Consider the following 27800-nt stretch of genomic DNA (forward strand, 5'->3'; position numbering starts at 1 on the left):
TTGTTAACATTTAGAAATACTGGTTTGTTCAGTTGGTAGTCTTTCTCCAGAAATAATCCATAGGAAACTGGATAATCCAGGGCTGTGTTTCTAGGAATGTTATGACATTTAGGGAAGATTATTTGGGTTACTGACAACAGGGACACTGAATTGATCACATAAGAAATCTAGACAGGGCTTATGAAACAGGTGACAACAGTGAAATGATCTGATTTGAACATACGTAAAGGAACAGAGCAGTTACGGTCAGAGATAAGATTTCTACATTTGTCATTTCAGAGGTAAAGCTGTTTTTGGATACTGAAAGTATCCAAGATGTGGTTATTGTGGAGACAAAGCAATGGAACCACAGCCCTGCAGTGTTCACTGATGCCAACCGGGCAGCTGAAATTTACTACCTCAAAATTTACTCAAAAAATATGACCCACCTTTCTGCTCTCAAACCATTGTTTAATCAGAACAACAATCACGTCAGACTTTTTTCTATACCTTGAATTCTTCCAGGTTTAAAAAATTACAGATATGAGAAGACTTTTACCCATTAATACAGGAATCTGTTCCTGAAAACCTTTACAATAGAAAGATCACTGGAACATCAGTATAATCAACACCTGGGAGAAGTATATTTCAGGTAAGAAAGTATCAATAGTAGGAAAAAGTTGCCACTCGACTTTCACCTCAATAGCATATTTCATTGCGCAAAAGCAAATTGTGTTTTCCCTCCTGGTACTTTAGTAGGGATATCAAAATGGCATTGTATCTGTCTTCCTTTAATCCCCTTCCCCCACAATTTAACAAAGAAAAACAAAAACCCAATGCTCATGCTTAAAAGACAGCCATGATATTTAATGTGGTGCTGGGCCACTGGGCCACATGGTCCAACAGACCTCAATTTATTCCGACCCTGAATTTTGTTAAATGTCCAATAGTAAATGAACTGGAGTAAGACTTTCTCTACTTGAAGAAGAAGAAAAAAGGTCCTCCAGTGTAGTTATTTTAGAACAAGGCTCTTCTATTTATATAAGAATCGAGGCTTATTAATAATCCAGCATATTTAAATAAAGTGATGAAAAGTACTTTTTAAAATATAACACTGTTAAACATAAATCAGTTTTCACTTCTTAAATTAGTTGTAATAAGCAACCCTACAGGCTAGTTATTTGAAAATCAATGGCCAAACTGAAATCTGAACAAAGCCAAACTTGTTTAAACCAAATGCTATTTGTTAAATGTTGTACATTCTGTTTACTACCCACTGACTCAGTATTTTACTATATAGGGTAACACCTATTATAAAACAATGTGAGAAATAAGAAAAAAAAATGTTGGGGGTGTGAAATCTAAAAAAAATTTCAGGATGGACTGCATAATCCAAAAATCACCTGTTCTAGTTGCTACACTCCTTGAACACATTCTGTATTTCAAAATGACACAGGAACTAAAAAAAGAAAAATCCAACACATTAACATACTTAAGCATCTAGACGTATAACAGTTCAGCAAACAAATAGGTTTAAGTCAAGCCTTTGAACACATCACTTAGAAACATTAAGATTTTGAATCCAATTAATTACTCAAACATCATTGACTAGCTCATAATGCAGTTTGTGTTAACCTGCTGTACAAATTAACCACATAATAGTAGTCAGATACTAATCTTACTCCGACAGAAGTAGTGATAAAATCAAAGCAATACTCCTTTTTGTAAGATAACAGCACTGGGATAAAATGGAGAGAATTTGGTTTCAGATTCTTGTTCAATAAGCCTGTTCCTCATTTTTAGATAATGAGGATAAAGGTATTACAACCAAATATGGGAAACTGCTTTCTCTTTATTTAAGCATTAGGAAGGAAATTAACTTTGGTCACATATTACCTTAAGAAAAAAAAAGTTCCATTTTACATATTCCTAAATAGATAGGACCAAATGATCAGAAAAAAATGTTCTTCTGTAAAAATTGGCCAATTTTATATTAAAAAAAAACTAACATACAATATCATTCAAATTATATAAAGACTGCTTGGGATCATAACATTCCAAATACATGACAACTGCAACCCCAACCTAACAGGTGTGAAAAGTATTTGCTCTCATGTTGCTTTGGTCCAAAAGAGTAGAGCTGAATCAGTAAGAGTAAACTAAGTTCCAAATCTTTTGCCAGAATTAATTTAGATTGTTATTGGCAGCAGAAATAGCCATGATGAATAGTTCTACTATGAGAAAGTATAATAAAAGACTATTTCCCATGAACACATCACAGTACCAGATAAAACTTTATAAAAGAAAAACATGAAGAAACAAAAAAAGATTAACAGCTACCACACAAAAAATACTGTTTCCCCCATAACTGTATCTGAAGGGGTAAAAAGGTGATATTAGAGATTGTTGATGATGCTAACATGAAAAGAAGTTGAGTATTGTATTTATTTCTTATTTTATACAACTCTTACTCTTTACAAAAATGGTTATAGTCATGCCCATAAAAGTGTAACCCATGGCATCTGAAAGCAAACACTCTTTGTAATTATTTAAAAGGGCCTTTTTAAAAATTATAATACAAAGGTCTGTGCTCTATCAGCAGTCCTCCACTGTGCATTATAACAATAAGGCTTACTTTTAATACAAAGACTAAGTGTTGGGGAGTTATGAGCCACTGGATTTAACAAACATCATCTTATAGTTGCTTTTTGCATCTTTTTTGTTTTTGGAATCCTCCACTTCATCAGGGTGCTCAGCAGCTTGGAGCTCTTCAGTAGATTCTTCCTTCTCTGACTCTGAATCACTTTCAGAGTCATCTGGACTTTCAGGATCAGGTGAATCATCATCATCGTCATCTCCAGCCACATCACCTTCCCCATCATGATCATCTACCTACAAACATCAACCAACAGCCTGTTAAAAGTATCCAGTACAAAAACTGGAGCAGACTCTCATTTTTGTCTCACTCCCTAGCCATTAAATCAACAGTTTAAGAACAGAGGCTGCCTAGGGAAGAGCTGAGGGCTCAGGCGTCTCCAGCTGTTTCATAAACTGGTACTTGAGTAGGATTTTTGCTTAAGACAGGGCTCTGAAGACCACCACCTTTCCTTCCCTCCCTAGTTTGAAATTAACATTGTCTTCCTGATGGAAACAATACTTTTTTTAAGAATAAGGCAAGTTAACCACTGATTCATGGGAATGCTGAAAACAGTTACCAATGTTTTGCATATTACATTATTTTGGAGTAATGAACCAGTAGTTATATGGAACAAGGTGACATAGGAAACAACTGAGAAAACTCTCCTAATGAGTATTTACAGGAAATATTTCATCTAACTTGTGAGTACATTGTCCATGCCTACCTAAAATGTGCCCTAATGATTCTCTAAGCAGAATGTACATTAAGCTAGTATCAAAAAACATTTCAAAAACTCTCAGTATCTCTTCTCATTATCTACAAAGACCTAGTTTGGCATATAAAAATATTTTAAGTAACTATATAAAGAGAGGTTTCTACATAGGATTCTTGGTTGCTACAGTAATTTAACAGAAATAAGTGATATCAAATTGGAATTATCTTTCCACTTAATGAAAATATGTTAATTACTACCTCACTGAAGCCAAGTCCACAATGTCGTCGATATCTTCCTGATAATTTACTGTCCATACTTTGTTGATATTGAGACTCCAGTTCTTCATTAATTTTCTTGTCTTCTTCCCCTGTATGTCCAGTGTACTTTGATTATGTTTCAGTCAAATTAATAAAAATATTTGATTACACAAAAAACCCATAATACAGATGCTATTATATTTAGGGCTGATTTCTCTGAGTAATTTTACAGTGAATTTTGTGACTGGGTTTATATACCATACGTAGTTTACCTAACAGATAAAATAACTTACTTCTTTAGTAACTACTAAAACTAGAAGCTGTTTTATTAAAGATGAAAATTTTTTCCATGTAATAATTTAAACCAGATAAGGAATTCTCAGAACTGCCTGAAGTTTAGATACTGTAAATATTTATTACTAAGAACTTTGGGTATCATGTTTTAGTTAATATAGTCTAATAATGGTTCTCCTGAAAGTGAAAGTTTCCTCCTAGTCATAGAAAAACACCTCCAACAAACAACAGCTTCTGTCTTTGAACACAAATAATGAAAAGGCACATAATTCTGTTCAGAAAATGGCTAAATAAAATGACCTTGGAATTGGCTCTCCATATGCCTTTCTTTGTGTATCACTGTACTGAACCAATATATCAGGTGACATATTTTAACATATACTCTGTTGCATGTAAGTTAGGAAGCAGAATATTAAACAACCATCTATAAACTTACCACCCAAGGACTAAAATATTACCAATACCACTGGAGCTTTCTGTACATGGCATTTTAATTTGTAAATACAAGAATATAACTTCATATTTTAAAAGAATAAGTGCAACAGTTAAATACATTTCCATTCTGCCGAAGTTCAGACTCTTGAGCCTTTTGTAGCAATGCAGATTAATTTGAAGTAATTGTTCAACACCAGAAAAATAAAATGCCTATTAATTTCTAAAATATGCTACATAATCTAGGTCAGCATAAAGTTAATTCAAATGATGTAAGTAAAGGTTTTCTTAAATGTATATGGGGTACTGTGCCCTATTATTAATAATGTCCAAGATCAGGGTCAATATTAAATGGGAGAAAATTTTTCAGCAGACTGAATTCAAATCCAAATTCTAATTCATTTTCAGTTTTTAATTTAAATCCCCCCCCAAAAAATTAAAAGAAAAACTCATTTCTTCAGGTTTTCCAATGAGTTTATGCTCTTCAAAGATCTCAGAGCAAAACTTAGTGAATAAACTAAAAACCAGTATAATATGCCAACTATTAACACTGTACAGTAAATAGTATACAAAATATATGTAAACTCTAGAAACTACAATTGGCAAGATGAGGCATAAAACCTCACTACAATTAAAATACTACATGTTGTAAATTGGTAAAAATGAAAACAGAAACAAGTCAGTTTCTTGGTTAGAATATCATATTAATGTAAATTCTTTCAAATCCTTCATCAGAGTATATACTGTTACATGATGTATGTAACATGTTTACATATACATCTATTTCCAACATGTTACTCATCAGAACTAATCAACAATTATACACAAAAGTTAGAATATGCCAAAATATATAAGTATTTTACATTCCAACTTTAGCACCTCCACTTCAATCATATTTTACCTTCTTACCTGTGCGGAAGTGAGATGTGGATTTGTGATCTCCTATAACAAGACGACCAGTATGTTCTTTCTGTAAGAAGAAGGAAATGTATTAGAATTTGAAACCACAGATTTAACATAATTATTGCCCATGTGCCTGATGCTGAACTTACATTCTTGCATGGATAGGGATGGGGAGGGGAAACAAAATCAATAAGTAAATTATAGTTATGTCTGAAGGCAGTGTCATTACAATAAACCAAGCAGAGGATGGGTATAGAAAGTATGTAGGTTTTAAACAAGACAGATAACTAGAAAATTGGATCAATTTAAACATTTTTTACATTTAAACATGTCTCAGGTTTTGATGCTTTTGAAGTGTGTTGGAGAAGACTCTTAAGAGTCCCTTGGACTGCAAGGAGATCCAACCAGTCCATTCTGAAGGAGATCAGCCCTGGGATTTCTTTGGAAGGAATGATGCTAAAGCTGAAACTCCAGTACTTTGGCCACCTCATGCGAAGAGTTGACTCACTGGAAAAGACTCTGATGCTGGAAGGGATTGGGGGCAGGAGGAGAAGGGGATGACAGAGGATGAGATGGCTGGATGGCATCACTGACTCGATGGACGTGAGTCTGGGTGAACTCTGGGAGTTGGTGATGGACAGGGAGGCCTGGAGTGCTGCGATTCATGGAGTCGCAAAGAGTCGGACACGACTGAGCGACTGAACTGAACTGAACTATGTCTCAGGTATATATCATGAAGAAAAAGCAAATCAGATTATTTAGCTAAATAAAGATAATGAACAAAATGATAAAAATATAAAAAATAAGAATCATTACTACTTAGCAACAGACCACAAACAGCTAGCTCGTTACTTCTGACTACAAAAAACACTCTCTTTCACACTATGAAAAAGCACAGAATTTAAAACCATCTAGTTCTATACAACATAAAGATAAATCTAACTCAAAGTTAACAACTCATTAGCTTACATAATTAGTCTCAATTTATCATTTCCAATCCATTCTTTATGGTTTATACTGAGTTTTGAAACCAAACAGGAGCCTGTGGGGCTCCTGGGCACAGAAACCTTTCTGTGTCCCTCATTTCTAGCTTGTAGGGAAGAGACTCCAGCCTCCGTGACCTTCCTTGAGTTCCAAAGGGCAGATTCAAATAGAGGCTAAACAGAGAAGGGAGGGGATGCAGAGTGAGGAGCAGTCAAGAAACAATAGTGTAGCCTTTGGGCAGGGTCTCAGTTCCACCTCGAGAAATAGAAGTAACAGAATTTCAGAGTTCTTTACAGAACTAAACCCCATAAACAAATATAAGATGTTAGCATTCCTCATTCCAGATTAAAGGAACCAGAGAAGCTCTCCAAGAGACCACCTGAGGCCAGATTAAAGGAATCACAAAAACTCACATCACCTGAGGCCAGATTACATCCTGAACACCAATTATAACCCCTACAACAAGGAAATGACAGCAAGCATACACTGAAGAAAGATGCAGCAATTATCCATACTAAGAACAGCCTTCACACCAAAAATATTAGACTCATGGGCTATACAGGGATATTTCCACATAAATACAACCCTTTAAGACCATAGCAAAAAACTGTTTCTCCTAAAATTATAGAGAAACATAAGTAAAATGAAGAAGCCAGGAATTGTTCCCAATTAAAACGAGAAATCCCCTGGACGTGCAATGAAACCTCTCTCCAGTATACTAGACCCCAAGTTCAAAAAGATGATAAAAATAATAAAGGAGTTAAAAAAGGCTATCAACAAAAATGCAGATCATTGTAACTAGAAACTATAAAGAGAAGCCAATTAAAATTAGAAAGCACCTACTGTGACAAAACCTGAGCTAAAGGCAATAAACAGCGAGCTAACAATGCAGAAGAATAAATAAATGATTTGGAAGACAGAATAATGGAAATCACCCAATCAGAACAGCAGACAAAACGACAAGTGGAAAAAAAAAAATGAAAGCAATATATGAGATCTGTGGTATAAAACAGAGCTAGTCAATCTACATATAACAGAGATCCCAGAAGAAACAGAAAAGGGGACTGAAAATGCATTTGAAGAAATGATAGCTGAGAATTCCCCAAACCAAAAGGAAACAGATATCCAGGTACAAGAAACACAAGAGAGTACCAAACAAGATGAACCCAACAGACCTATACTGTGACATTATAATTAAAATGGCCAGAGTTAAAGTGGGAATTCTAAAGGCAGCAAGTAGGAGTTCCCTGGCAGCCCAGTGGATAGGATTCCATACTTCTACTGCAGGGGGCCAGGGTTTGATTCCTGGTCAGAGAATTAGGATCCCACAAGCTGTGTGGCACAGTCAAAAAAGGCAGTCAAAAGAGTTTACTTACAAGGAAAACCTCATAAGTCTATCAGCTGACTCCTCTACAGAAATGCTGCAGGACAGAAGGGAGCGGCAAGACAAATTCAAAGTCCTAAAAATCCTACAACCTAGGATACTCTACACAGCAAGACATTGTAGGCAGACGCTTTACCATCTGAGCCACCAGGGAAGTCCTTGCATTAAGACCCAGGTTCAATCCCTGGACTGGGAAGGTCCCCTGGAGAAGGGAATGGCTACCCACTCCAGTTTTCTTGCCTAGAGAATTCCATGGGCAGAGGAGCCTGGTGGGCTGCAGTCCATGGGGTTGCAAAGAGACAGACATGACTGAGTCTAACAATTTCACTTTTTCACTTTCAGAGAGAAAATAGAGGCTTTTTAAAAATGGGGGAAAAATAAAAATCAACCAAGAGCTGGGTATTTTTGAAAGAGTAAACAGAATCAACAAACCTCTGGCCAGGCTCACCAAGAAGAAAGGAGACGACCCAAATAAAATAAGAAATGAAACAGCAGAAGTAAAAACCTTAAGAGAATACTATCAACAATTATATACCAACAAACTGGACAATCCAGAAAAAATGGACAAGTTTCTAGAAACATACAACACACCAAAATTGAATCAAGGAGAAACATAAAAATTTCAACAGACTGGACACTGGAAGTGAAATAGAATCTGTAACTTAAAAAACTCACTACAAACAAAAATCCAGGAACTGATGGCTTCTGAGGAATTCTAATAAACATCAAAGAACTTATTCTGCTCCTTCTCAAACTCTTCCAAAAGATTAAAGAGGAGGGAATTTTTTCGAAGTCATTCTGTGAAGCCACCATTACCCTGATACCAAAACCAAGCAAAGATAACACACAAACAGAAAATTTCTGGCCAGTATCACTGATGAACATAGACGCAAAAACCGTCAACAAAATACTAGCAAACTGAATACAATAATACACTAAAAAGATCAGGCAACATGATCAAACAGGATTTATCCCAACAATGCATGGATTTTTCAATATCTACAAATCAATCAGTGTGATATGCCACATTAACTGAAGAATAAAAAACTACACGATCCTCTTGTGAATGAAAGATGTGGCCTGCCACATCAAAAAATAAAGGATATTTTGACCATCAAATCAGCAGCCACCCCCAATTGTGCACCCTGAGGGGATTTGGGATGGAGAAAAGCAGGATACTGGCCCTAGGTATCTAAGGTGAGTATCAGAGGAATGATTTCAGTGAATCCAAACTCATATCTTCCCATTAAATCTTCCCTGAAAAGCATTAAATTCATTAACTTGACATGTCTGGTTTTCCTTAGTTTCTTTAATGAACAGTAATCTTTTGATGTTTCGACCATCTATAGTTTTTGTTGCAAAAATGTCTATATATCTCTTACCTCTTTGGAGCAGTTATTCAGAGCAATATGAGAGGCTGACTTAAGTCCACAGAAAATCTGCCAAATAAAACATAGTTCTCAACTTTTAGGTTGTGTATTTTTTCCAGTGGACAGTTTTGATAACCAGGAAGGGACACAGAGAAAACGCCCCTCTTTTGTCTGAACGCTATGAGGAACTGAGGCCTTGATACCAACAGAGACCTGTTGTGCTCATCTGTCTCCTCACAGAGTGCAGACGAATTTGGATAAGTGAGTCTCTTTGGGTGAGTTTCTCCCGGTTCCTGATGATGATGAGTTATATTTGGTGGTATCTAACTGGTACCTGGCTCCCCAGTTGAAAGACAGTGGCTCCCCCTAGTTGAAAGGTACTAAGGGAGCCCAGATGAAAGACCCTGAGAGAAAGTGCCCCCTACCTGAAAGACACTGGGGAACTCAATGGAAAGACATTGGGATTTCCTCAACTGAAAACATACTAAGCGGTCTTGGTTGAATGGTTGGGTTAAGAGGCTGACCTGATTGATGTTTTCCTCAAATTGGCTACCTTATTAAGAATCTGTTGGGATAAAAGTGCAGTAGTAAATTTGAGAGAAATTCAACTTTAAAATAGGAAACAGACTCACTCAGAGAAATGAGGAGTGTCAGAAAGCCAACCTCCAACTAATACTCCAGCCAGATTCATGTACATACAGAACTTATACCTGCAAGTAAATTAAGGAGTCTTGCCCTGAAAACGACTAAATGGAACTCATTTATTGTATATGCACCTAAGTTAGAAAAAGTCAGCTTGAAAAAAAAACAGAATTCTGATGTTAAAAAACAAAAGCCCTTCTAGGGGGATTTTCATTCATTTTTTTCTTCTGTGTCTTTGAGATATAAATGTTTTACCTGATCTTCAGGCCTTTTCTTTAGGTGTGTGAGTGTTTTGAGCACTTGGTCTCTGTCATCCAAAAGGTACACAAATGGTGCACGTTTAGCTGCCAAATAGACTGAGATCCTGAGCAGTTTTTTGTCTGCATTTACCAACTCACAGGGGCTTTTTGCATTCTTAACCTTCACTGCATCAGCTTGTTTAGTGAAGGCCTTTACTTTCTTAGACTTATTTCTGAGAATAAACTTTCTGGATCTGTTTAGGTGGCATCATTCCCACTCTCTTGTGGAGAACCCTCTTGTGTTATTGGTTTAAGTCGCTATTAAAATACATCTCACTAACAACCAGATGATCAATCCTTTAAATTGGAGAAACTTCTAAATATCTAAATTTTTAGAGAGCTCTTAGTATAAACAGGATTCCCTGGTGGCTCAGTGGTAAAGAATCCACCTGCCAATGCAGGAGATGTGGGTTTGATCCCTGGGTTGGAAAGATCCCCTGAAGAATCCACTCCTGTATTCTTGCCTTGGAAATCTTGTGGACTAAGGAGCTTGGCAGGCTGCAGTCCATGGGGTTGCAAAAGAGCCAGACATGACTCAGTGACTAAACATTATAAATATGTGTTTTCTTGATACCTATGGGAAAAAAAATTAAAAGATGGGGAAAAAACAGTATATAATGGTTAACTCTAAGAACACCCTTAGTTTAACAAACCCAAAAAACTAGTTTGGGAAATCTTATTTTGGTTTCTGCTTCCCCTTAATGGATCTTACAGATGCCAATAAAAGCATTAGAATAATTAATATTAATTAGGTTGATTAACGGAAAAATAAGAAAAAAAACAAAGTCTAGAGACTATTTCCCAACAAGGTAAAAATTGTAAAGGAACTTATCCCAAACAGATAAAGAAATGTTTAGATAAATGATTATTTTAAATGGGATAAATATGTCAAAGGGATTAAAACAAAAGATTCTCAAACAACATTACCTAAGGTTCAGTGTGTCAAAGGGATCCTCGCCCCAAAGTGCTGGTCCCCAGCAATAAAAGACCTCAAGCAGGTCTGCTCTATTTAATATACATATATATATATATGTATTTATGTATGTATTTAAAGAGTGGAAGAAAATTGCACTGAGATCCTGATCAACAATTACTTGGGGAAATGGGCCAATTTATCAGCTTCAAAGATTGAGAAAAGGGCCTGAGTCACTTGGCTCAATCCCTCACTGAGGACCCCAGAGACTTTTATACAAATAGATAAAATGGTTGGAGGATGAAAGAAAGGAAAGCTTCTAGGACTCCCTGTAAGACCAAGACTTGCTGACTGAGTCCTAATAAAAATTAGAGTCAAAGGTATAAAAGTTGACAGAATTGAGATGAAAGTTTATAAAAACTGGTATTTATGTTCACCAATATACAGAATGCTACGTAAAAGACAGTTCATAATTGCTTACTTCTTAGTATTCACTAGAAAAAGTTTTTAATACAAAATTAAAGCTACTACAAATAATAAAGAAAAACAGTCCAGTATGCTAGAAAAGTAAGATGTGTGTTAAGAACAAATGAAGGTCTGAGGATTAGATTTGCATTTTGATAAGAGAAAAGAAAGTAACTCTTTCCTAGAAGTGGTTAGTTGTAGATGAGAGAATAGACAAAATAATATGTGATGGAAGGTTTGTGGAAAAGGAACTTTGAGAAAAGAATTTTGTACGTGGTCAGGACTGACTAAAATTAGATTGAACTACATAAATGGATTTTGCTATTAAAAGTAGGCTGGTACATGACTGGATTTGTTTCTTCTCTCTGTTGAAAGAATGAAGTTTTCTTAGAAAACTGCTTTGACAACAGATCATGTGAGTTTCTTTGCCTGTGGGTGATCTATATTTGCTTTGAAATCTTTTGTCACTGTGTTTAAGTATTGTTTCAGAATGACCTATGATCCTATTTGATCAAGTGTTGACAGTATGGACAGACTTCCCAAACATCAAACTCTCAAGTTCTCCTGAGCTCCTACTAACTCTGGGATGCTTCAAAGGGACCAAGACACCTCAGCGAGCAATGTCAAACTAATTAGGCTTATCAGGTATGTTAAATTACTTGAGAAGCATTGTCATGTAATTAGAGATGAACCTTATGTTATACTGTATGGATGCCATTAATAGATACTCCAAAATTTACATGAAATTACTAAAAAATCTGAGATGCTCTGGTATAATGTTATCATTATAATTCTACTTATTGTCTTAAAATGTTTTATGTTCACAGAAATACCCAAGTTCCTTGTCAACTACATTGTAGTCAGTTCTTTAACCATGCCATTTTAAGTTCTGTCATTTATGAACAGCCATTGTTTTACTCTAATGCTTTTATAAAATGAAGATCTTCAAGAAGATTCATAAAAAGAACTTTTAAAAAAAATGTAAGTTTCTGGTAACTTTTAGATCACATCACTGAAACATGTAAGAAATGACAAAACTCTCATGTAAAACCTGATGACTGTATCTAGATCAATATTACATGGGACTGAATGAAATAATGATCTACAAGTTGATCAAGTATTCCTTTATAAACAAAAATAAAACATTAATTTTACTCTGTCTTTCTCTGCCATACTATGACCTTATTAATGTTATCAACTATATTAATTATCCTGTCTAGTTTATAAGATTATCTATTGCATTACCCAATGTGTAATCAGGTCTCCAAAAAATTAATGATGGCAAAGTTATTAATGTTACCAACTATATTAATTATCTTGTCTAGTTTATAACATTGTCTCTTGCATTACCCAATGTGTAACCAGGTCTCCAAAAAACTAATGATGGCAAAGGTCTTAAGACAGTTAATCTCACACTCACACTTCCCAAACATCAAACTCTGAAGTTCTCCTGAGCTCCTACTAACTCTGGGATGCTTCAAAGGGACAGTTAATCTTATACTCACACACGAGACTCCCTAGCACTGTTGGACAAAATTGGTCACAAAGGGCCTCTCAAATGTTGGTTGAATTTCAATCAAGAGGAAAGAACTATGAATGAAAAATGTAGCCATGTCAGTAAACAAAGGGCACTGTAGCCATCAAGCTAGCAGCCACTGCCTTCACCACTTTGCTCCCGGTAGAGATTCAGAATGTAGAAAAGCAGGATACTGGCCCTAAACACTTAAGATGCCTACCAAAAGAATGACTTCAATGAGTCCAGACTCTTGTACCTTCCCTATGAAGTGTTAAATTCACTAACTTAACATATTTTTTCCCTAGTTAACAGTAATCTTTTGATGTTCCAACTAATCTTGTTTTTGCTGCAAAGCTGGCTCCTCCCTTACCTCTTTGGAGCAGTTGCTCAGAGCAATCTGAGAGGCTGCCTTCTGGGCTTAAGTACTCAGAAAATCAGCTGAATAAAATAATTCTCAACTGTTACGTTGTGCATTTTTTTCAACTGACAATCTCAGTAGATGAACAAAAAACTTTTGCTAAAACTCAGCATACATTTATGATAAAAACTCTTCAGAAAGTGGGCACAGAGGGAATCTGCCTCAACATAATAAAGGCCATATATGACAAACCTACAGCTAACATGACACTCAAAGGTGAAAACTTGAAATCATTCCCCCTAAGATCAGGAACAAGACAAGGATACCCACTTTTGCCACTTTTATTCAGCATAGTATTGGGAATCCTAGCCACAGCTATCAGACAATAAAAATAAATAAAAGGAATCCAAATTAGAAAGGAAGAAGTAAAACTGTCACTGTTTGCAGATAATATGATACCATATATAGGAAATCCTAAAGACACCAGCAGAAAACTACTAGAGTTCATCAATGAACTGGGTAAAGTTGCAGACTACAAAATTAATATATAGAAATTGGCTGCATTTCTACACATTAACAATGAACTATCAGAAAGAGAAATTAAGGAAACAATTCCACTTACCATCACATCAGAAAGAATAAAATACGAAGGAATAAACCTACCCAAACATGCAAAAGAACTGTATTGAGAAGCCTAAAAGATGCTAACAGAAGAAACTGAAGACAACAGAAACAAATGGAAAGTATTCTTGAATTGGAAGAATCCATATTGTTAGTGACCATACTTCCCAAAGCCATCTATCAATTTAATGCAATCCCTATCAAATCACCAATGGCATTTTTCAAAGAACTAGAACAAATAATTTTAAAATTTCTGTGGCCCCAAAGAGCCAAAACAATTTTGAGGAAGAATAGTCAGAGGAATCACACCCTCATTTCAGACTATTCTACACAGTCACAGTAGTCAAAACTGTATGGAACTGGCACAAAAACATACATAGATCAATGGAACAGGATCAAAAGCCCAGGAATAATCCCATATACTTATAGTCAATTAATCTATGATAAAAAAGGCAAGAATATACAACAGAGAAAGTCTCTTCAATAAGTGGTGCTTGGAAAACTGGACAGCTACATGTATATGAATGAAATTAGAACATTCTCTAACACTGTATTCAAATATAAACTTGAACAGGATTAAAGATACAAGTAAACTGCAGCACTATTTATTTCACCTGTCTCTTAGAGTAATGGAAATAAAACAAAAATAAACAAATGGGACCTAAAAAAACTTGAACTTAAAAGCTTTTGCACAGCAAAGGAAACCATAAGCAAAATGAAAAAACAATCTATGGAATGGGAGAAAATGTTTGCAAATGATGAGACCACCAACACATTAATTTCCAAAATGTACAAATAGCTCCTATAGGTCAATATCAAAAGAAAATCCTGACCCAATCAAAATACAGGCAGAATATCTAAACAGACATTTCTCCAAGAAGACATAGAGATGGCCAAAAGACACATGAAACAATGCTCAACATCACTAATTATTATAAAAACTTCAATCAAAACTATAAGGGGGTGTCAGGAGCCATGTTAGGCATTACTGACAAAATGGAGGCACTGCCCCAGCCCCTTCTCCTCATTCTGCAGGCACGGACCCGGAATGAAGGAGTTAGGCCTTGTAATTCTGACTTGTTTTTTCCTCTCCTCGGCTGAGATGACTGAAAAGGAATATTAAGGTGCTTATTGTTCTTGAGAGGAGCATGAGAAGGCACAAAGCCTTCTGCAGCATTGCTCAGAGAATAATTCATAAAGTTAATCATTGACATTTGTTTAAGGACTTTTACAAAAGAGTGTTCCAGGATAAGCACATAGGCCACAGCTTGAGGCCATGGGAGGGATTGCTATCTGAAGCCTATTTGTGAGGAAACTGTTTATGGCAAAGGAGTTTACTGAATTTAGGGCTTAGAAATAATTAAAATAGAAGTTAAAGATTTAAGGAATGTTGTAAAGTTAGCATATTTTACTATACCTTATAGAAGTTAGGAATTTTTAGAGACACTATAGCCTTTTTAAGAGATAGTGAGCTCAGGATGTTAGGGACAAACAGGATTTAGGAAGATAAGTAGTAAACTGAGGAATGTAGCATGAGTTACAATGTAAAAACAAGTTAACTATAGGACACATTAGAGGAAGTAGATAATAGATGGTAAGGCTGATTCCCAGAGAATCACTGAAGCAGGAACTCTGTTTGAAGAGCAATAATGATTTATAGACATAATAAATCTGGGTGAGGGGGAACTGAAAATGTCAAACCTCTGACCTAATGCTTTTGTAAAAGTATAAAATAAAATCTTAAACTTGAAATAAATAGGCAGTCCAAGAAAACTGAGAGGCTGTCTCATCGCGGACACCGTTCATCTCTTCAGGTTGAATCCCTGGCTGCTGGGGCTGGACTCCGGCAAGGGGGTATCACCTCACACTGCTGGAGGGGATGAAGAGAAAAAGGATCCCTCCTATGATGTTGGTAGGAATGTAAATGGAGAACAGTATGGACGTTCCTTTAAAAACTAGAAAGAGTTACCATATGATTCATAAATCCCATTCCTGGGCATATATACAACTACCTCAAAAAGATATAAACACCCCAATGTTCATAGCAGCAGCATTTACAATAGCCAAGTCATGGAAGCAACCTAAATGTCCATCATTTAGGTGAATGGATAAAGAAGATGTGGTGTGTATACATACATACATACATATATAATGGAATTATATATATATACACACACACACACAATAGAATACTGCTCAGCAATAAAAGAATGGATAATGCCATTCACAGCAACATGGATGGATCTAGATATTATCATAATAAATGAAGTCAGACAAAAACAAATATTATACCACATGTAAAATCTAAAAAAATATACAATGAATTTATTTACAAGACAGAAACCAGACTTACAGACATAGAAAACAAACTTATGGTTACCAAAGGGCAAGACAGGTGGGAGGGATAAATCTGGAATTTTAGACACAAACTCTTATATATAAAATAAACAAACAATAAGGTCCTACTATACATATATAGCACAGGGAACTATATTCAGGATCTTGTAATAAACTATAATGAAAAAGAATCTGAAAAACAGACACAGATGCATAACTGAATCACTCTGCTGTATATATGAAACTAATACAAAACTGTAAATCAACTATACTTCAATTAAAAAAAAAAAACCAACTGAAAAAAATATTGTTCACTAAAATTAGTAGCTCAGTGGTAAGGCATTTGCCTGCCCTTTCAAGAGACTTGGGTTCAATCCCTAGGTCAGGAAGATCCCCTGGAGAAGGGAATGGTAACCCACTCCAGTATTCTTGCCTGCAAAATCCCATGGACAGAGGAGCCTGGGGGGCTACAGACCATGGGGTTGCAAAAGAGTCAGACATGACTTAGCAACTCAACAATAACAGCAAAACTGTTCATTAAAATTTGACTCTGCAAAGCAATCTTAACCAATCAAGTGTGAAGATATAGATAACAAATCATCCTATTGTGGAATCATGCCACATTCTCCATACCCAGACGATACTCCCGAAAAGCTTCAAGCATTAATGCTTATTGTCCTACATATTATTAGCACAAAAGCAAATCAATAATTAAGCAGATGGCTCCTTTAGATTGCAGAAAATATGTAACAAGATTTGAATATATACAATGGCACCAAGTTATTCTAAGATGATGGCACCCTGTGACTAAAAGATCAGTTATAATCTTTGCTATCAAAGAATTTAATGTATGCTATACCCATTTATCAGTAGCCAAATTTTTTCTTTTTCTAAAAAAATTGTTCAATCTGTCCTCCACCTTACTTGCCCCCTCCTGTTTTACTGAGATATAACTGACCACTGGTGGTTAAATTTCATACATTTTATGTTAGGATGTTATTTCAAGGTACTTAAAGAAATTTAATTCTACTAGATTGAGTATACTTCCTAAACTATTGCTTTATATATCCTTAGAAAATCTATTTACATGAATCAAGAGAAACTTCAGACTACTTTCTATGACAAATCACAAATTATTGGAAATCTGGACTAATGTAATATTATACAAACACTTCCTTTGTATAGGTCCTAACATCTTACATGATCTTTCCATATGCCCAACTCCACTGTTCTAGTCTGGCTAACTCTTAATCCTCTCAGATTCAGATCAATTCTATTTCTGGGAAGCTTTCTTGTGCTGCTAAACAAGAGTTAGCTTCCCTTGTCTGCTGATTTTGCAGCATGTGCATAGCTCTTCCATAGTAATTATAATTCTATATTGTCATTATCTGGTATCCTCCAGCAGATGATGACTCCAAACATGTGTTACTGATCTGTGTGATCCCACCCTGCTCCTCCAGGACCTAGGACAGTGCTTGGCATGTATTAGACAGTCAATAGTCATTGGTAAAATGCATGAATGGATTCTCATATGAATAAAAAAAACAAAGGCAAAGGACAGAATTCAAGTTTTTGATAAAGGCTATTCCCTTGGCCACTACTTAAAGAGCTGGACAAGCTATAAAATATGAAAGATTATTCTTTTTAAGATCTATCAAATGGTCTGCCCAGAAGTATCAAATTATTAGGCTAACAGATGGCAAATCACAACTTTTGCCTTTTCTTTCTTCCAAGGAGTCTACTCAAACCAATTTTTTTTCGCTATATATCTCTAAACACTATCACCCAGTGGCACAGAGAATCCTAGAAGCAGCTCAATTAGGTCAGTTACAGTTACAAAAAACTAACCAGGCAGACCTTAAAATGTAAAGTAAGATGGAATCCGAGTGCATTCATTCTTTCTCACTTAACATACACAAAAAGGGCATTATTTTCACAGAAAAGATGAAAATGTATTCTATCCGATGCTTACCTTTCCTGCTCCCATAAGTCTCAAGAACTTTTGCTTTCTTTCTTCATTACCTAAGTCTGCTGCCTCCCAATTGCTAGATCCAAGCTGGAAAAGAAATAGACCAGTTAATCTTTTCTGTGTAATAATAAATACTAAGAAAACTTAGAGTCTACTAGTAAATCCCAAGTTTCTTCCACCCTCCCACTCCCATCAGTTTTCACTATAAACTAGACTCATTCTTGATTAGGAAGTTAACCATATGTATTATATTCGATTTAAAAAATACTTCTTTTCTGTTACTGCAAACTCCTTTAATTCTTTTGAAGCCAGAGATCTGGGTTTCAAAAGTTTACACCTATAAGAATTACCTAGAGGGTTGGTTAAAACACAGACTGCTGGGCTGTACCTCAGGAATTTCAGATTTAATACATCTGGGGTGGAGCTCAAGGACTTATTGCACTTCCAACAAATTCTTAAGAGAGGCTGATGATGTTGACCACACTGTGAGAGCTACTTAGAGCCTTACAGGACCCAAGGGTACCTAATACTTTGAACCTAGAAGGCTGCCACAGCTGTTAACTGAAGTTAAAAACTGGCTATAGTAATATTCTAAAGAACAGTATAACTTCAGAGTCAACTGGACCCACTTTTAGTTTCTTTTTTGAACAGTTTCTGTTACTTCTTAAGGACTGGTATGTTAGGACTTTTATTCTTTAAGGTCTTCCAAAGAACAGAGAGTGTTTACTATTTTTTTTTAAAAAAAGAATAGAACAAAACTCATCCTATCTTGTAATTATCAAATGGGTCTATTGAACCTTTATATAAATCTAACAAATATTATGGAATCCTAGCAATATTTTTCCCTACAACTTGAAACAAATGTAAGAATTATTTCACTATAATTCATTAATCATTCCCAATTATGCTAAAAATGACTAAAATAATAAGAAAAGTTATCCCATTGTGTTGTCCAAAGAATTGCATCATCTTTCAAGAAGACATCACCTCTCTGTTGTATGCTTTAGTTTTCTTTGGACACAGTTGAAAATTTTACATTTCTACCCATAATGGCAACTGAGTAAAAAAACCTAGACTGACAGGAGGTATTTCACAACTATTACATGAATTAGAAGATGAATTGGAGAAGGCAAGGGCAACCCACTCCAGTACTCTTGCCCAGAAAATCCCATGGATGAAGGAGCCTAGTAGGCTGCAGTCCATGCGGTTGCTAAGAGTCGGACACGACTGAGCGACTTCACTTTCACTTTTCACTTTCATGCACTGGAGAAGGAAATGGCAACCCACTCCAGTGTTCTTGCCTAGAGAATCCCAGGGATGGGGGAGCCTGGTGGGCTGCCGTCTATGAGGTCGCACAGAGTCAGACACGACTGAAGTGACTTAGCAGCAGCAGCAGCATATGAATGCAAAATGACAAGTAGGGTACACACTCTAATGATAATGGCAAACTTAACTGCAAAAATCTAAAACTATGAGTTTTTGGATGATGAAATAGTAGATTTCCCCAACCCAGAAGGCAATGAGAGACAGAATTTTTCTCCAACCTGGAAGTCAACGCGAGACAAAGAAAATAGACAAAAAAAGAAATATGATACTTTCATCTAGAAAGCCATTCAACAGGCTTCATCTTGCATCATTGTAACAACAGCCGGGACCATCCCATTTTTTCTAGAGAGATATGTAACAATTTTTTAATTTCCTCTTTTATGATATTTGTACACCAAAACTTATTTGATATAGTTTGTAAGTGGACAAACATTCAGGGCTAGTGACTGGAAGGAATACAGAAATGAAAGCATTCACTGATCATTTCAGTTGACTTTATAATCTAAAAATGAAAATGCTGTGTAATTATAGAGCAAAGAAGGGAACCCCCCCTTTCTACACAAAACTATGAGAAATGAAAGCGTTTCAAAAAATTTCAGGTTTCTTTTTTGATGATGCAAATGCAAGAATAAAGATAAAGCTAATAATAAAAAATAATAATAAATAAATAATAAAAAATAATAAAAAAATAAAGATTTTTATAAATAGATCTCAAATTATGTTTCAGTTTCACACATGACAACTGATATGTAGTTAGCTATATTCAGTTCAGTTCAGTCGCTCAGTCGTGTCCGACTCTTTGCGACCCCATGAATCGCAGCACGCCAGGCCTCCCTGTCCATCACTAACTCCCAAAGTTCACTCAAGCTCATGTCCATCAAGTCGGTGCTGCCATCCAGCCATCTCATCCTCTGTTGTCTCCTTTTCATCCTGCCCTCAATCCCTCCCAGCATCAGAGTCTTTTCCAATGAGTCAACTCTTCGCATGAGGTGGCCAAAGTACTGGAATTTCAGCTTTAGCATCATTCCTTCCAAAGAAATGCCAGGACTGATCTCCTTCAGAATGGACTGGTTGGATTTCCTTGCAGTCCAAGGGACTCTCAGGAGTCTTCTCCAACACCACAGTGATGCTTTTGAGCATCGATTCTTCAGCACTCAGCTTTCTTCACAGTCCAACTCTCACATCCATACATGACCACTAGAAAAACCATAGCCTCGACTAGACGGACCTTTGTTGGCAAAGTAATATCTCTGCTTTTTAAAATACTATCTAGGTTGGTCATAACTTTCCTTCCAAGGAGTAAGCATCTTTTAATTTCATGGCTGCAGTCACCATCTGCAGTGATTTTGGACCCCCCCCAAAATAAAATCTGACACTGTTTCCACTGTTTCCCCATCTATTTACCACCAAGTGATGGGACCAGATGCCATGATCTTCGTTTTCTGAATGTTGAGCTTTAAGCCAACTTTTTCCCCTCTCCTCTTTCACTTTCATCAAAAGGCTTTTTAGTTCCTCTTCACTTTCTGCCATAAGGGTGGTGTCATCTCCACATCTGAGGTTACTGATTATTTCTCTGGACAATCTTGATTCCAGCTTGTGTTTCTTCCAGCCCAGCGTTTCTCATGATGTACTCTGCATATAAGCTAAATAAGCAGGGTGACAATATACAGCCTTGACGTACTCCTTTTCCTATTTGGAACCAGTCTGTTGTTCCATGTCCAGTTCTAACTGCTGCTTCCTGACCTGCATATAGGTTTCTCAAGAGGCAGGTCAGGTGGTCTGGTATTCCCATCTCTTTTAGAATTTTCCACAGTTTACTGTGACCCACACAGTCAAAGGCTTTGGCATAGTCATTAAAGCAGAAATACATGTTTTTCGGGAACTCTCTTGCTTTTTGATGATCCAGCGGATGTTGGCAATTTGATCTCTGGTTCCTCTGCCTTTTCTAAAACCAGCTTGAACATCTGGAAATTCACGGTTCACGTATTGTTGAAGCCTGGCTTGGAGAATTTTGAGCATTACTTTAGTAGCGTGTGAGATGAGTGCAATTGTGCGGTAGTTTGAGCATTCTTTGGCATTGCCTTTCTTTGGGATTGGAATGAAAACTGACCTTTTCCAGTCCTGTGGCCACTGCTGAGTGTTCCAAATTTGCTGGCATATTGAGTGCAGCACTTTCACAGCATCATCTTTCAGGATTTGGAATAGCTCAACTGGAATTCCATCACCTCCACTAGCTTTGTTCGCAATGATGCTTTCTAAGGCCCACTTGACTTCACATTCCAGAATGTCTGGCTCTAGGTGAGTGATCACATCATTGTGATTATCTAGGTCACGAAGCTCCTTTTTGTATAGTTTTTCTGTATATTCTTGCCACCTCTTCTTAATATCTTCTGCTTCTGTTAGGTCCATACCATTTCTGTCCTTTATCGCATTCATCTTTGCATGAAATGTTCCCTTGGTATCTCTAATTTTCTTGAAGAGATCTCTAGTCTTTCCCATTCTGTTGTTTTCCTCTATTTCTTTGCATTGATCGCTGAGGAAGGCTTTCTTATCTCTCCTTGCTATTCTTTGGAACTGTGCATTCAGATCTTTGCTATTCTTTGGAACTCTACATCAGAGGGCAGACACACTGAAACCATAATCACAGAACACTAGCCAATCTGATCACACGGACCACAGCCTTGTCTAACTCAATGAAACTAAGCCATGCCGTGTGGGGCCATCCAAGACAGGAGGGTCATGATGGAGAGGTCTGACAGAATGTGGTCCACTGGAGAAGGGATTGGCAAACCACTTCAGTAGTCTTGCCTTGAGAACCCCATGAACAGTATGAAAAGGCAAAATGACAGGATACTGAAAGAGAAACTCCCCAGGTCAGTAGGTGCCCAATATGCTACTGGAGATCAGTGGAGAAATAACTCCAGAAAGAATGAAGGGATGGAGCCAAAGCAAAAACAATACCCAGCTGTGGATGTTACTGGTGATAGAAGCAAGGTCCGATGCTGTAAAGAGCAATATTGCATAGGAACCTGGAATGTTAGGTCCATGAATCAAGGCAAATTGGAAGTGGTCAAACAGGAGATGGCAAGAGTGAATGTCAACATTCTAGGAATCAGAGAACTAAAATGGACTGGACTGGGTGAATTTAACTCAGATGACCATTATACCTACTACTGGGGGCAGGAATCCCTTAGAAGAAATGGAGTAGCCATCATGGTCAACAAGAGAGTCCAAAATGCAGTACTTGGATGCAATCTCAAAAACGACAGAATGATCTGTTCATTTCCAAGGCAAGCCATTCAATATCATGGTAATCCGAGCCTATGCCTCAACCAGTAGCGCTGAAGAAACTGAAGTTGAACGGTTCTATGAAGACCTACAAGACCTTTTAGAACTAACATCCCCAAAAGATGTCCTTTTAATTATAGGGAACTGGAATGCAAAAGTAGGAAGTCAAGAAACACCTGGAGTAACAGGCACATTTGGCCTTGGAGTACGGAATGAAGCAGGGCAAAGAGAATGCACTGGCCATAGCAAACACCCTCTTCCAACAACACAAGAGAAGACTACACATGGACATCACCATATGGTCAACAATGAAATCAGATTGATTGTATTCTTTGCAGCCAAAGATGGAGAAGCTCTATACAGTCAGCAAAAACAAGACCGGGAGCTGACTGCGGCTCACATCATGAACTCCTTATTGCCAAATTCAGACTTAAATTGAAGAAGTAGGGAAAACCACTAGACCATTCAGGTATGACCTAAATCAAATCCCTTATGATTATATAGTGGAAGTGAGAAATAGATTTAAGGGACTAGATCTGATAGAGTGCCTGATGAACTATGGATGGAGGTTTGTGACATTGTATAGGAGATAGAGATCAAGACCATGCCCATTGAAAAGAAATTCAAAAAAGCAAAATGGCTGTCTTTGGAGGCCTTACAAATAGCTGTGAAAAGAAGAGAAGCAAAGGAGCTATATTCAGAGAATGCTAAATATTTTGGGTATGCATGCATAGATACATAAGGTGAAAAAAAAATCAAGAAAATTTGGTTATGGTTAAATTCTAGAATTTAAGTTATTACAATTTTTAATAAAATTACTTTTACAATCTTTTCTTCTGAAAATTATTCATAAATGACCAGTACTCTTGCCTGGAAAATCCCATGGGCGGAGGAGCCTGGTAGGCTGCAGTCCATGGGGTCGCTAAAAGTCGACACGACTGAGCGACTTCACTTTCACTTTTCACTTTCATGCATTGGAGAAGGAAATGGCAACCCACTCCAGTGTTCTTGCCTGGAGAATCCCAGGGACAGACGAGCCTGGTGGGCTGCCGTCTCTGGGGTCACACAGAGTCGGACACGACTAAAGTGACGCAGCAGCAGCAGCAAAACAATGATGGTCATCCTTCCTGGGCATTGAGAGTTGAAATATTTGTCCCATATTGGACACCCACTTATGGTTCTTCTCAATTCCTTTTGGTGGCATGCTCTTCTGATTCTGGCCATCTAAGTTCCCAATCTTTACTTCTTCCCACCTAACATCTCATATTTTTTCATCGACTAGTTAGTTCTTAACTATTTCTGGCTTAATATAGTTAAGTAAAAGAAACCCAAAACAAAAAACAAAGTATTAGTGAAGCTTAAGTTCTGATTCTCACTAAACACTTGTTCCGTGAACCTGATATTTAACTTTTAAGTTTTAATTCTCCATCTGCCCTAAGAGTCTTTTTGAAAGGCTGTCTTAAGAATACCAACACCTGAGAACTGCATAGTGTTTCACAACTTACAGATCACTTTTTATTTATATTCTCTCAAGCGACCATTTAATAAATAAGGACACTGAGGCAAAGAGGCTAAATGACTTGCTTCCATCCTCTGCTCTTTCCACATCATACTCTGTACATGATCAAATGAGACAGGATATATACAAGTAGTTTATGAACTACAGTTATAAAATATGTAGAATTAATTTAAAATAATTGTCTAAAAAAGCAAAACTTCCCCAAATTTCCTATTAAAAGAGCAAATATCTTCAATGCCTTACATAAATAACCCTATCATCTACAATTTATAATTCTAATTTAAAAAAAAATCATGAAGTCCTTCCAGTTCTTCTTTCCAGGTCTTCCCATACAGTCAAAAGTACCTTGCTCAAGTGCTGTACTCTGAAAAGCACATGGGTGCCCATATATTCTTAGAGATTCTCCACCAGTTACTAAAGTCAACCTCCCTATTCATCCTACTTCCTAAAAGACAGCTTTCATTTCTCCACTCCAATCAAACCAATGAAACCATTTTTAAGTTGGTTTCATCCTTAATCCACTTATTATAGAACTGCAGTCAATTTACCTCCTCTTCAGTACACACTGTAGTAACTCCCAGAATTTATTTCTACAATTGTCAGCATGTTCCTAGAGTTGGATTCCATGATTTGTTACCCCCAATAAACATGAGGTGAGTGGACAAAGAAAACTGATAATCTTTTAAGTGCAGAGGCACATTAGAAACTGTTGACCACTTACATTTTATTTTCTAAACTTAGACACGTATTTTAAAATTTTAAATATGTATTATTCTTAAAATATTAAAAACACAAGCACTTAAAGATAACTCCCAATTACCAACAAAAATAAAAATATTAAAGAAACTGACTCAAAAATCACTGTCAAGGGACAAGTTACTACTGTATTGCACTAAAATATGGAATTCAGCTCAGTCGTGTCCGACACTTTACGACCCCATGAACTGCAGCACGCATTAGCAAAATTTATAGATAATGTGTTAAGGTCCGAGGACCTAATTTTGAACTGCAACTGTAACCATCTCTATTAAAAGGAATGCTTATAGGATTGGAAAAGGTCTTAAAGGTCATGTAGTTTAACCTGACCTCATCAAAAACTGTAGAGATTTAATTATTTAATCACTTTAACTTTGTTAAATTACCTAATAACGCCAAGAGTTTTCTGTCAAAATAAAACATTATTTCTTTGATTCTAGCAAAACAGGTGCCTGACATTCTAGCAATCAAGTCACAGTTAAATACCAGGAGGAAAACAGCGTAATGGTTTTTAAAACGGCACTCAGGTTACTCAAAAAGCCTAGATAAATTTCTGATAAGAACTGGCCTACCATATTAACAAGAAAATATCTCAAAGCCAGTTGTAGGGAGGAACCGTGGGCACAAATAAATCTCACTATATAACTATTCATCCTCAAATCTTTACTGATTACTTATCTTTCTGCAGAGCTAAAATCAATTTCCGTAAAGAGCCTTACTATTCTGGACCTAACTCCACCATTTACCTAACGAGGGATGGGTCTTAACGTCATCTCATTTATTACAACTGACGCACCAACAGAGTTCAATGAGTCTTTTATGTTTCGCAAAGTAAAATATTACCAAAGGCACTGAACCGCACTTCAGAAAACAAAGACCTCTACACAATCAGAAATTGACAGCGCTTTAAATAATCGAAAGTAAACTAGTTATCCTCCCTTCATCATCCTTATCAATAACCTCTCCACCTTCCCCCGCTCCCCAATTTCCCCGTCTACGTTTCCATGGCATTCGTCCATTGTATGAGGGACCTAGTTTTACGTTTACTGGTTACTGCAGTGTCCATGACACCGCGCTAGGAACTAGTACAAATACACAAAAGGCCCAGGATAAACACCACAGTTATTCATCTTTGAACTCCCAACATCTGGCACAGCAGTAAATATTTAATAGTTTACTTCAAGGAATGAATGTCCTGCTACTTAAACTGACAACTGTGGGGGGAGGGAGAAGAGCAGTACTTGACATCAAAACTGGATTCTACATCTCAACGTCTCAGGCCTCAGCACTGTGCGCCACTTCCCCCGGTACAGTTCTTCCGTTCAGTACTTTCTTGGTTTACTCTTAATAGTACAGTTAATTTTAACTGTTACCATTACGTTGCAAAAATAATCCTGGCCAGAATATCTGTCCAAATTTGCACGAACATCTCGACTACCACAGGAGGATTTTAAGCCTAAAACCAGCAGGATCTTGCCATTTCCTAGTAGAAACATCCATAAAGAAGCTTCAACAGCCCCCAAATGGGTAAACACGTACACTTGACTAAGCTCTTTCACTTCTCGACCATTCAGAATTTTCTTCCTCGATTCCCCTTCCCATGCAGGTCTCTGGCTCTTAGCGGGTAGAACTACAAACAGTTCAAGCCTAATTAAGAAAAGAGTACATTTCCCATTCTTCTGGGTCCTCCCCGCGGCCCTCCCCATTCAGGTCACCTCAAGCGCTTCCTCCGTCTTCATCCACCCTTCCCCGCCTATCCCAATCTTTGGTAGGCCGCAACCCTCCACCACTCCGCCATTGTTATTTACATCGTCGTCTGGGGAGGCTGAACGCTTCACCCCGTGCGGATGGGACTCCCTGGCAGCACTCATCGTTGCGGACACCACAACGGGAAAGGTCGAACCCACTCGCCCGTTCTCCTCAGCCGCGACGCCAGCAGCCTGCAGTCTGCCACCGGCCCAAGCAGCAGCGCCACTCCACAAGGCAGAGTCCCTTCGGGCCTTGTCCGCCACAATCGTCACTGCCGCGGGCGCTCGCTACCTTGGCGCACTCTGGGAGTTGTAGTTTCCTGGTTCACAACATACCGCCTGAGCAAAGGAGATAGATGGGTGACTAAAACTACAACTCTCAAGAAGCCCAGCGGCGCCGCCAGCGCTGTGTGGCGGGAGTGCCCTCCGAGGCTCCGCCTTCCTCGGCTAGTGGAGGTAGTTTTCCCGCGGATGGGTATGGCGGTGAGCGGCGTACGGAAGATTCGTTGCTACAGAAAGAGACCTAGCCTGGGTGTTTGCATTTCACTGTGGGACGTTGCCCCTTTTACAAATCCATTCGTTACCGTTAAGCACCTGGGTTTAAATGTAATGTTTCAGGATTATAGAACCTCACGAGTAGCCTCAGCCCAAAACAAAAACCTTTCAGGGAAAAAATATGGCTCCTAGCATTTCCCCTGTGGTGCTCTCTCGCTTGTAGTCAATTTCTAAACCGGCATGGCTGCTTTTAGAAAATTCCAGATAAACATTTTCCCGCTTTCTCATTCTCACTGGAATGAGTTCAGTATTGGTGTTAAATGCCAGTTAATTGGCCAGTATTGAAACTAGGGTCCACCTGAGGAAAATCTGTTAGCTTTTAACGCTGCTTTATGTGAAGCAGGAGTGACCCTCTTCAACCTCGCTTCTGGTATGTAGGTTTTGTACTTTGAGGGCCTTCAGAAAGTGAAGTCCATCTCTGCAAGAAAGCCCGTAGCTTTTCCTTTTAAGAAATAATTCACTTAAAGATTTGAAATGAGATTCACATCATATAAAATCAACCATTTTAGAGTGTTTAGTTGCCTGCCTGTGT

General features: G+C 37.4%; 2 protein-coding genes across 2 annotated transcripts in view; one reads left to right on the plus strand and one right to left on the minus strand.

Annotated features, from left to right (window-relative positions):
• Positions 1-433: 433 nt before the first annotated feature.
• C15H11orf58 (chromosome 15 C11orf58 homolog) lies at positions 434-26958 on the minus strand. Its single transcript, NM_001035474.2, has 5 exons — positions 26774-26958; positions 18080-18163; positions 5225-5285; positions 3590-3699; positions 434-2871 (listed from the first exon to the last, which is right to left on the minus strand). The coding sequence occupies exons 1-5, from the start codon at positions 26834-26836 to the stop codon at positions 2644-2646; spliced, it is 546 nt and encodes a 181-aa protein (NP_001030551.1). The 5' UTR covers positions 26837-26958; the 3' UTR covers positions 434-2643.
• Positions 26019-27800, plus strand: part of SOX6 (SRY-box transcription factor 6) — an 833346-nt gene continuing 831564 nt past the window's right edge. The window contains exon 1 of the mRNA XM_059874855.1: positions 26019-26272. The gene's annotated coding sequence lies outside the window, so the exon portion shown is untranslated. The remainder of the gene's footprint in view (positions 26273-27800) is intronic.

Source organism: Bos taurus, chromosome 15, assembly GCF_002263795.3.
Source record: "Bos taurus isolate L1 Dominette 01449 registration number 42190680 breed Hereford chromosome 15, ARS-UCD2.0, whole genome shotgun sequence".
In the NCBI taxonomy this organism is placed as follows: Eukaryota; Metazoa; Chordata; class Mammalia; order Artiodactyla; family Bovidae; genus Bos; species Bos taurus.

Coding starts and splice junctions, on each gene's coding strand:
- C15H11orf58 (NM_001035474.2), bottom strand. CDS start 26,836: ATGAGTGCTGCCAGGGAGTCCCATCCGCACGGGGTGAAGCGTTCAGCC. Junction 5,286..18,079: donor GACTTATGGGAGCAGGAAAG/GTAAGCATCGGA, acceptor TTCTTCTTACAG/AAAGAACATACTGGTCGTCT. Junction 2,872..3,589: donor GTGGACTTGGCTTCAGTGAG/GTAGTAATTAAC, acceptor TGATGTTTGTAG/GTAGATGATCATGATGGGGA.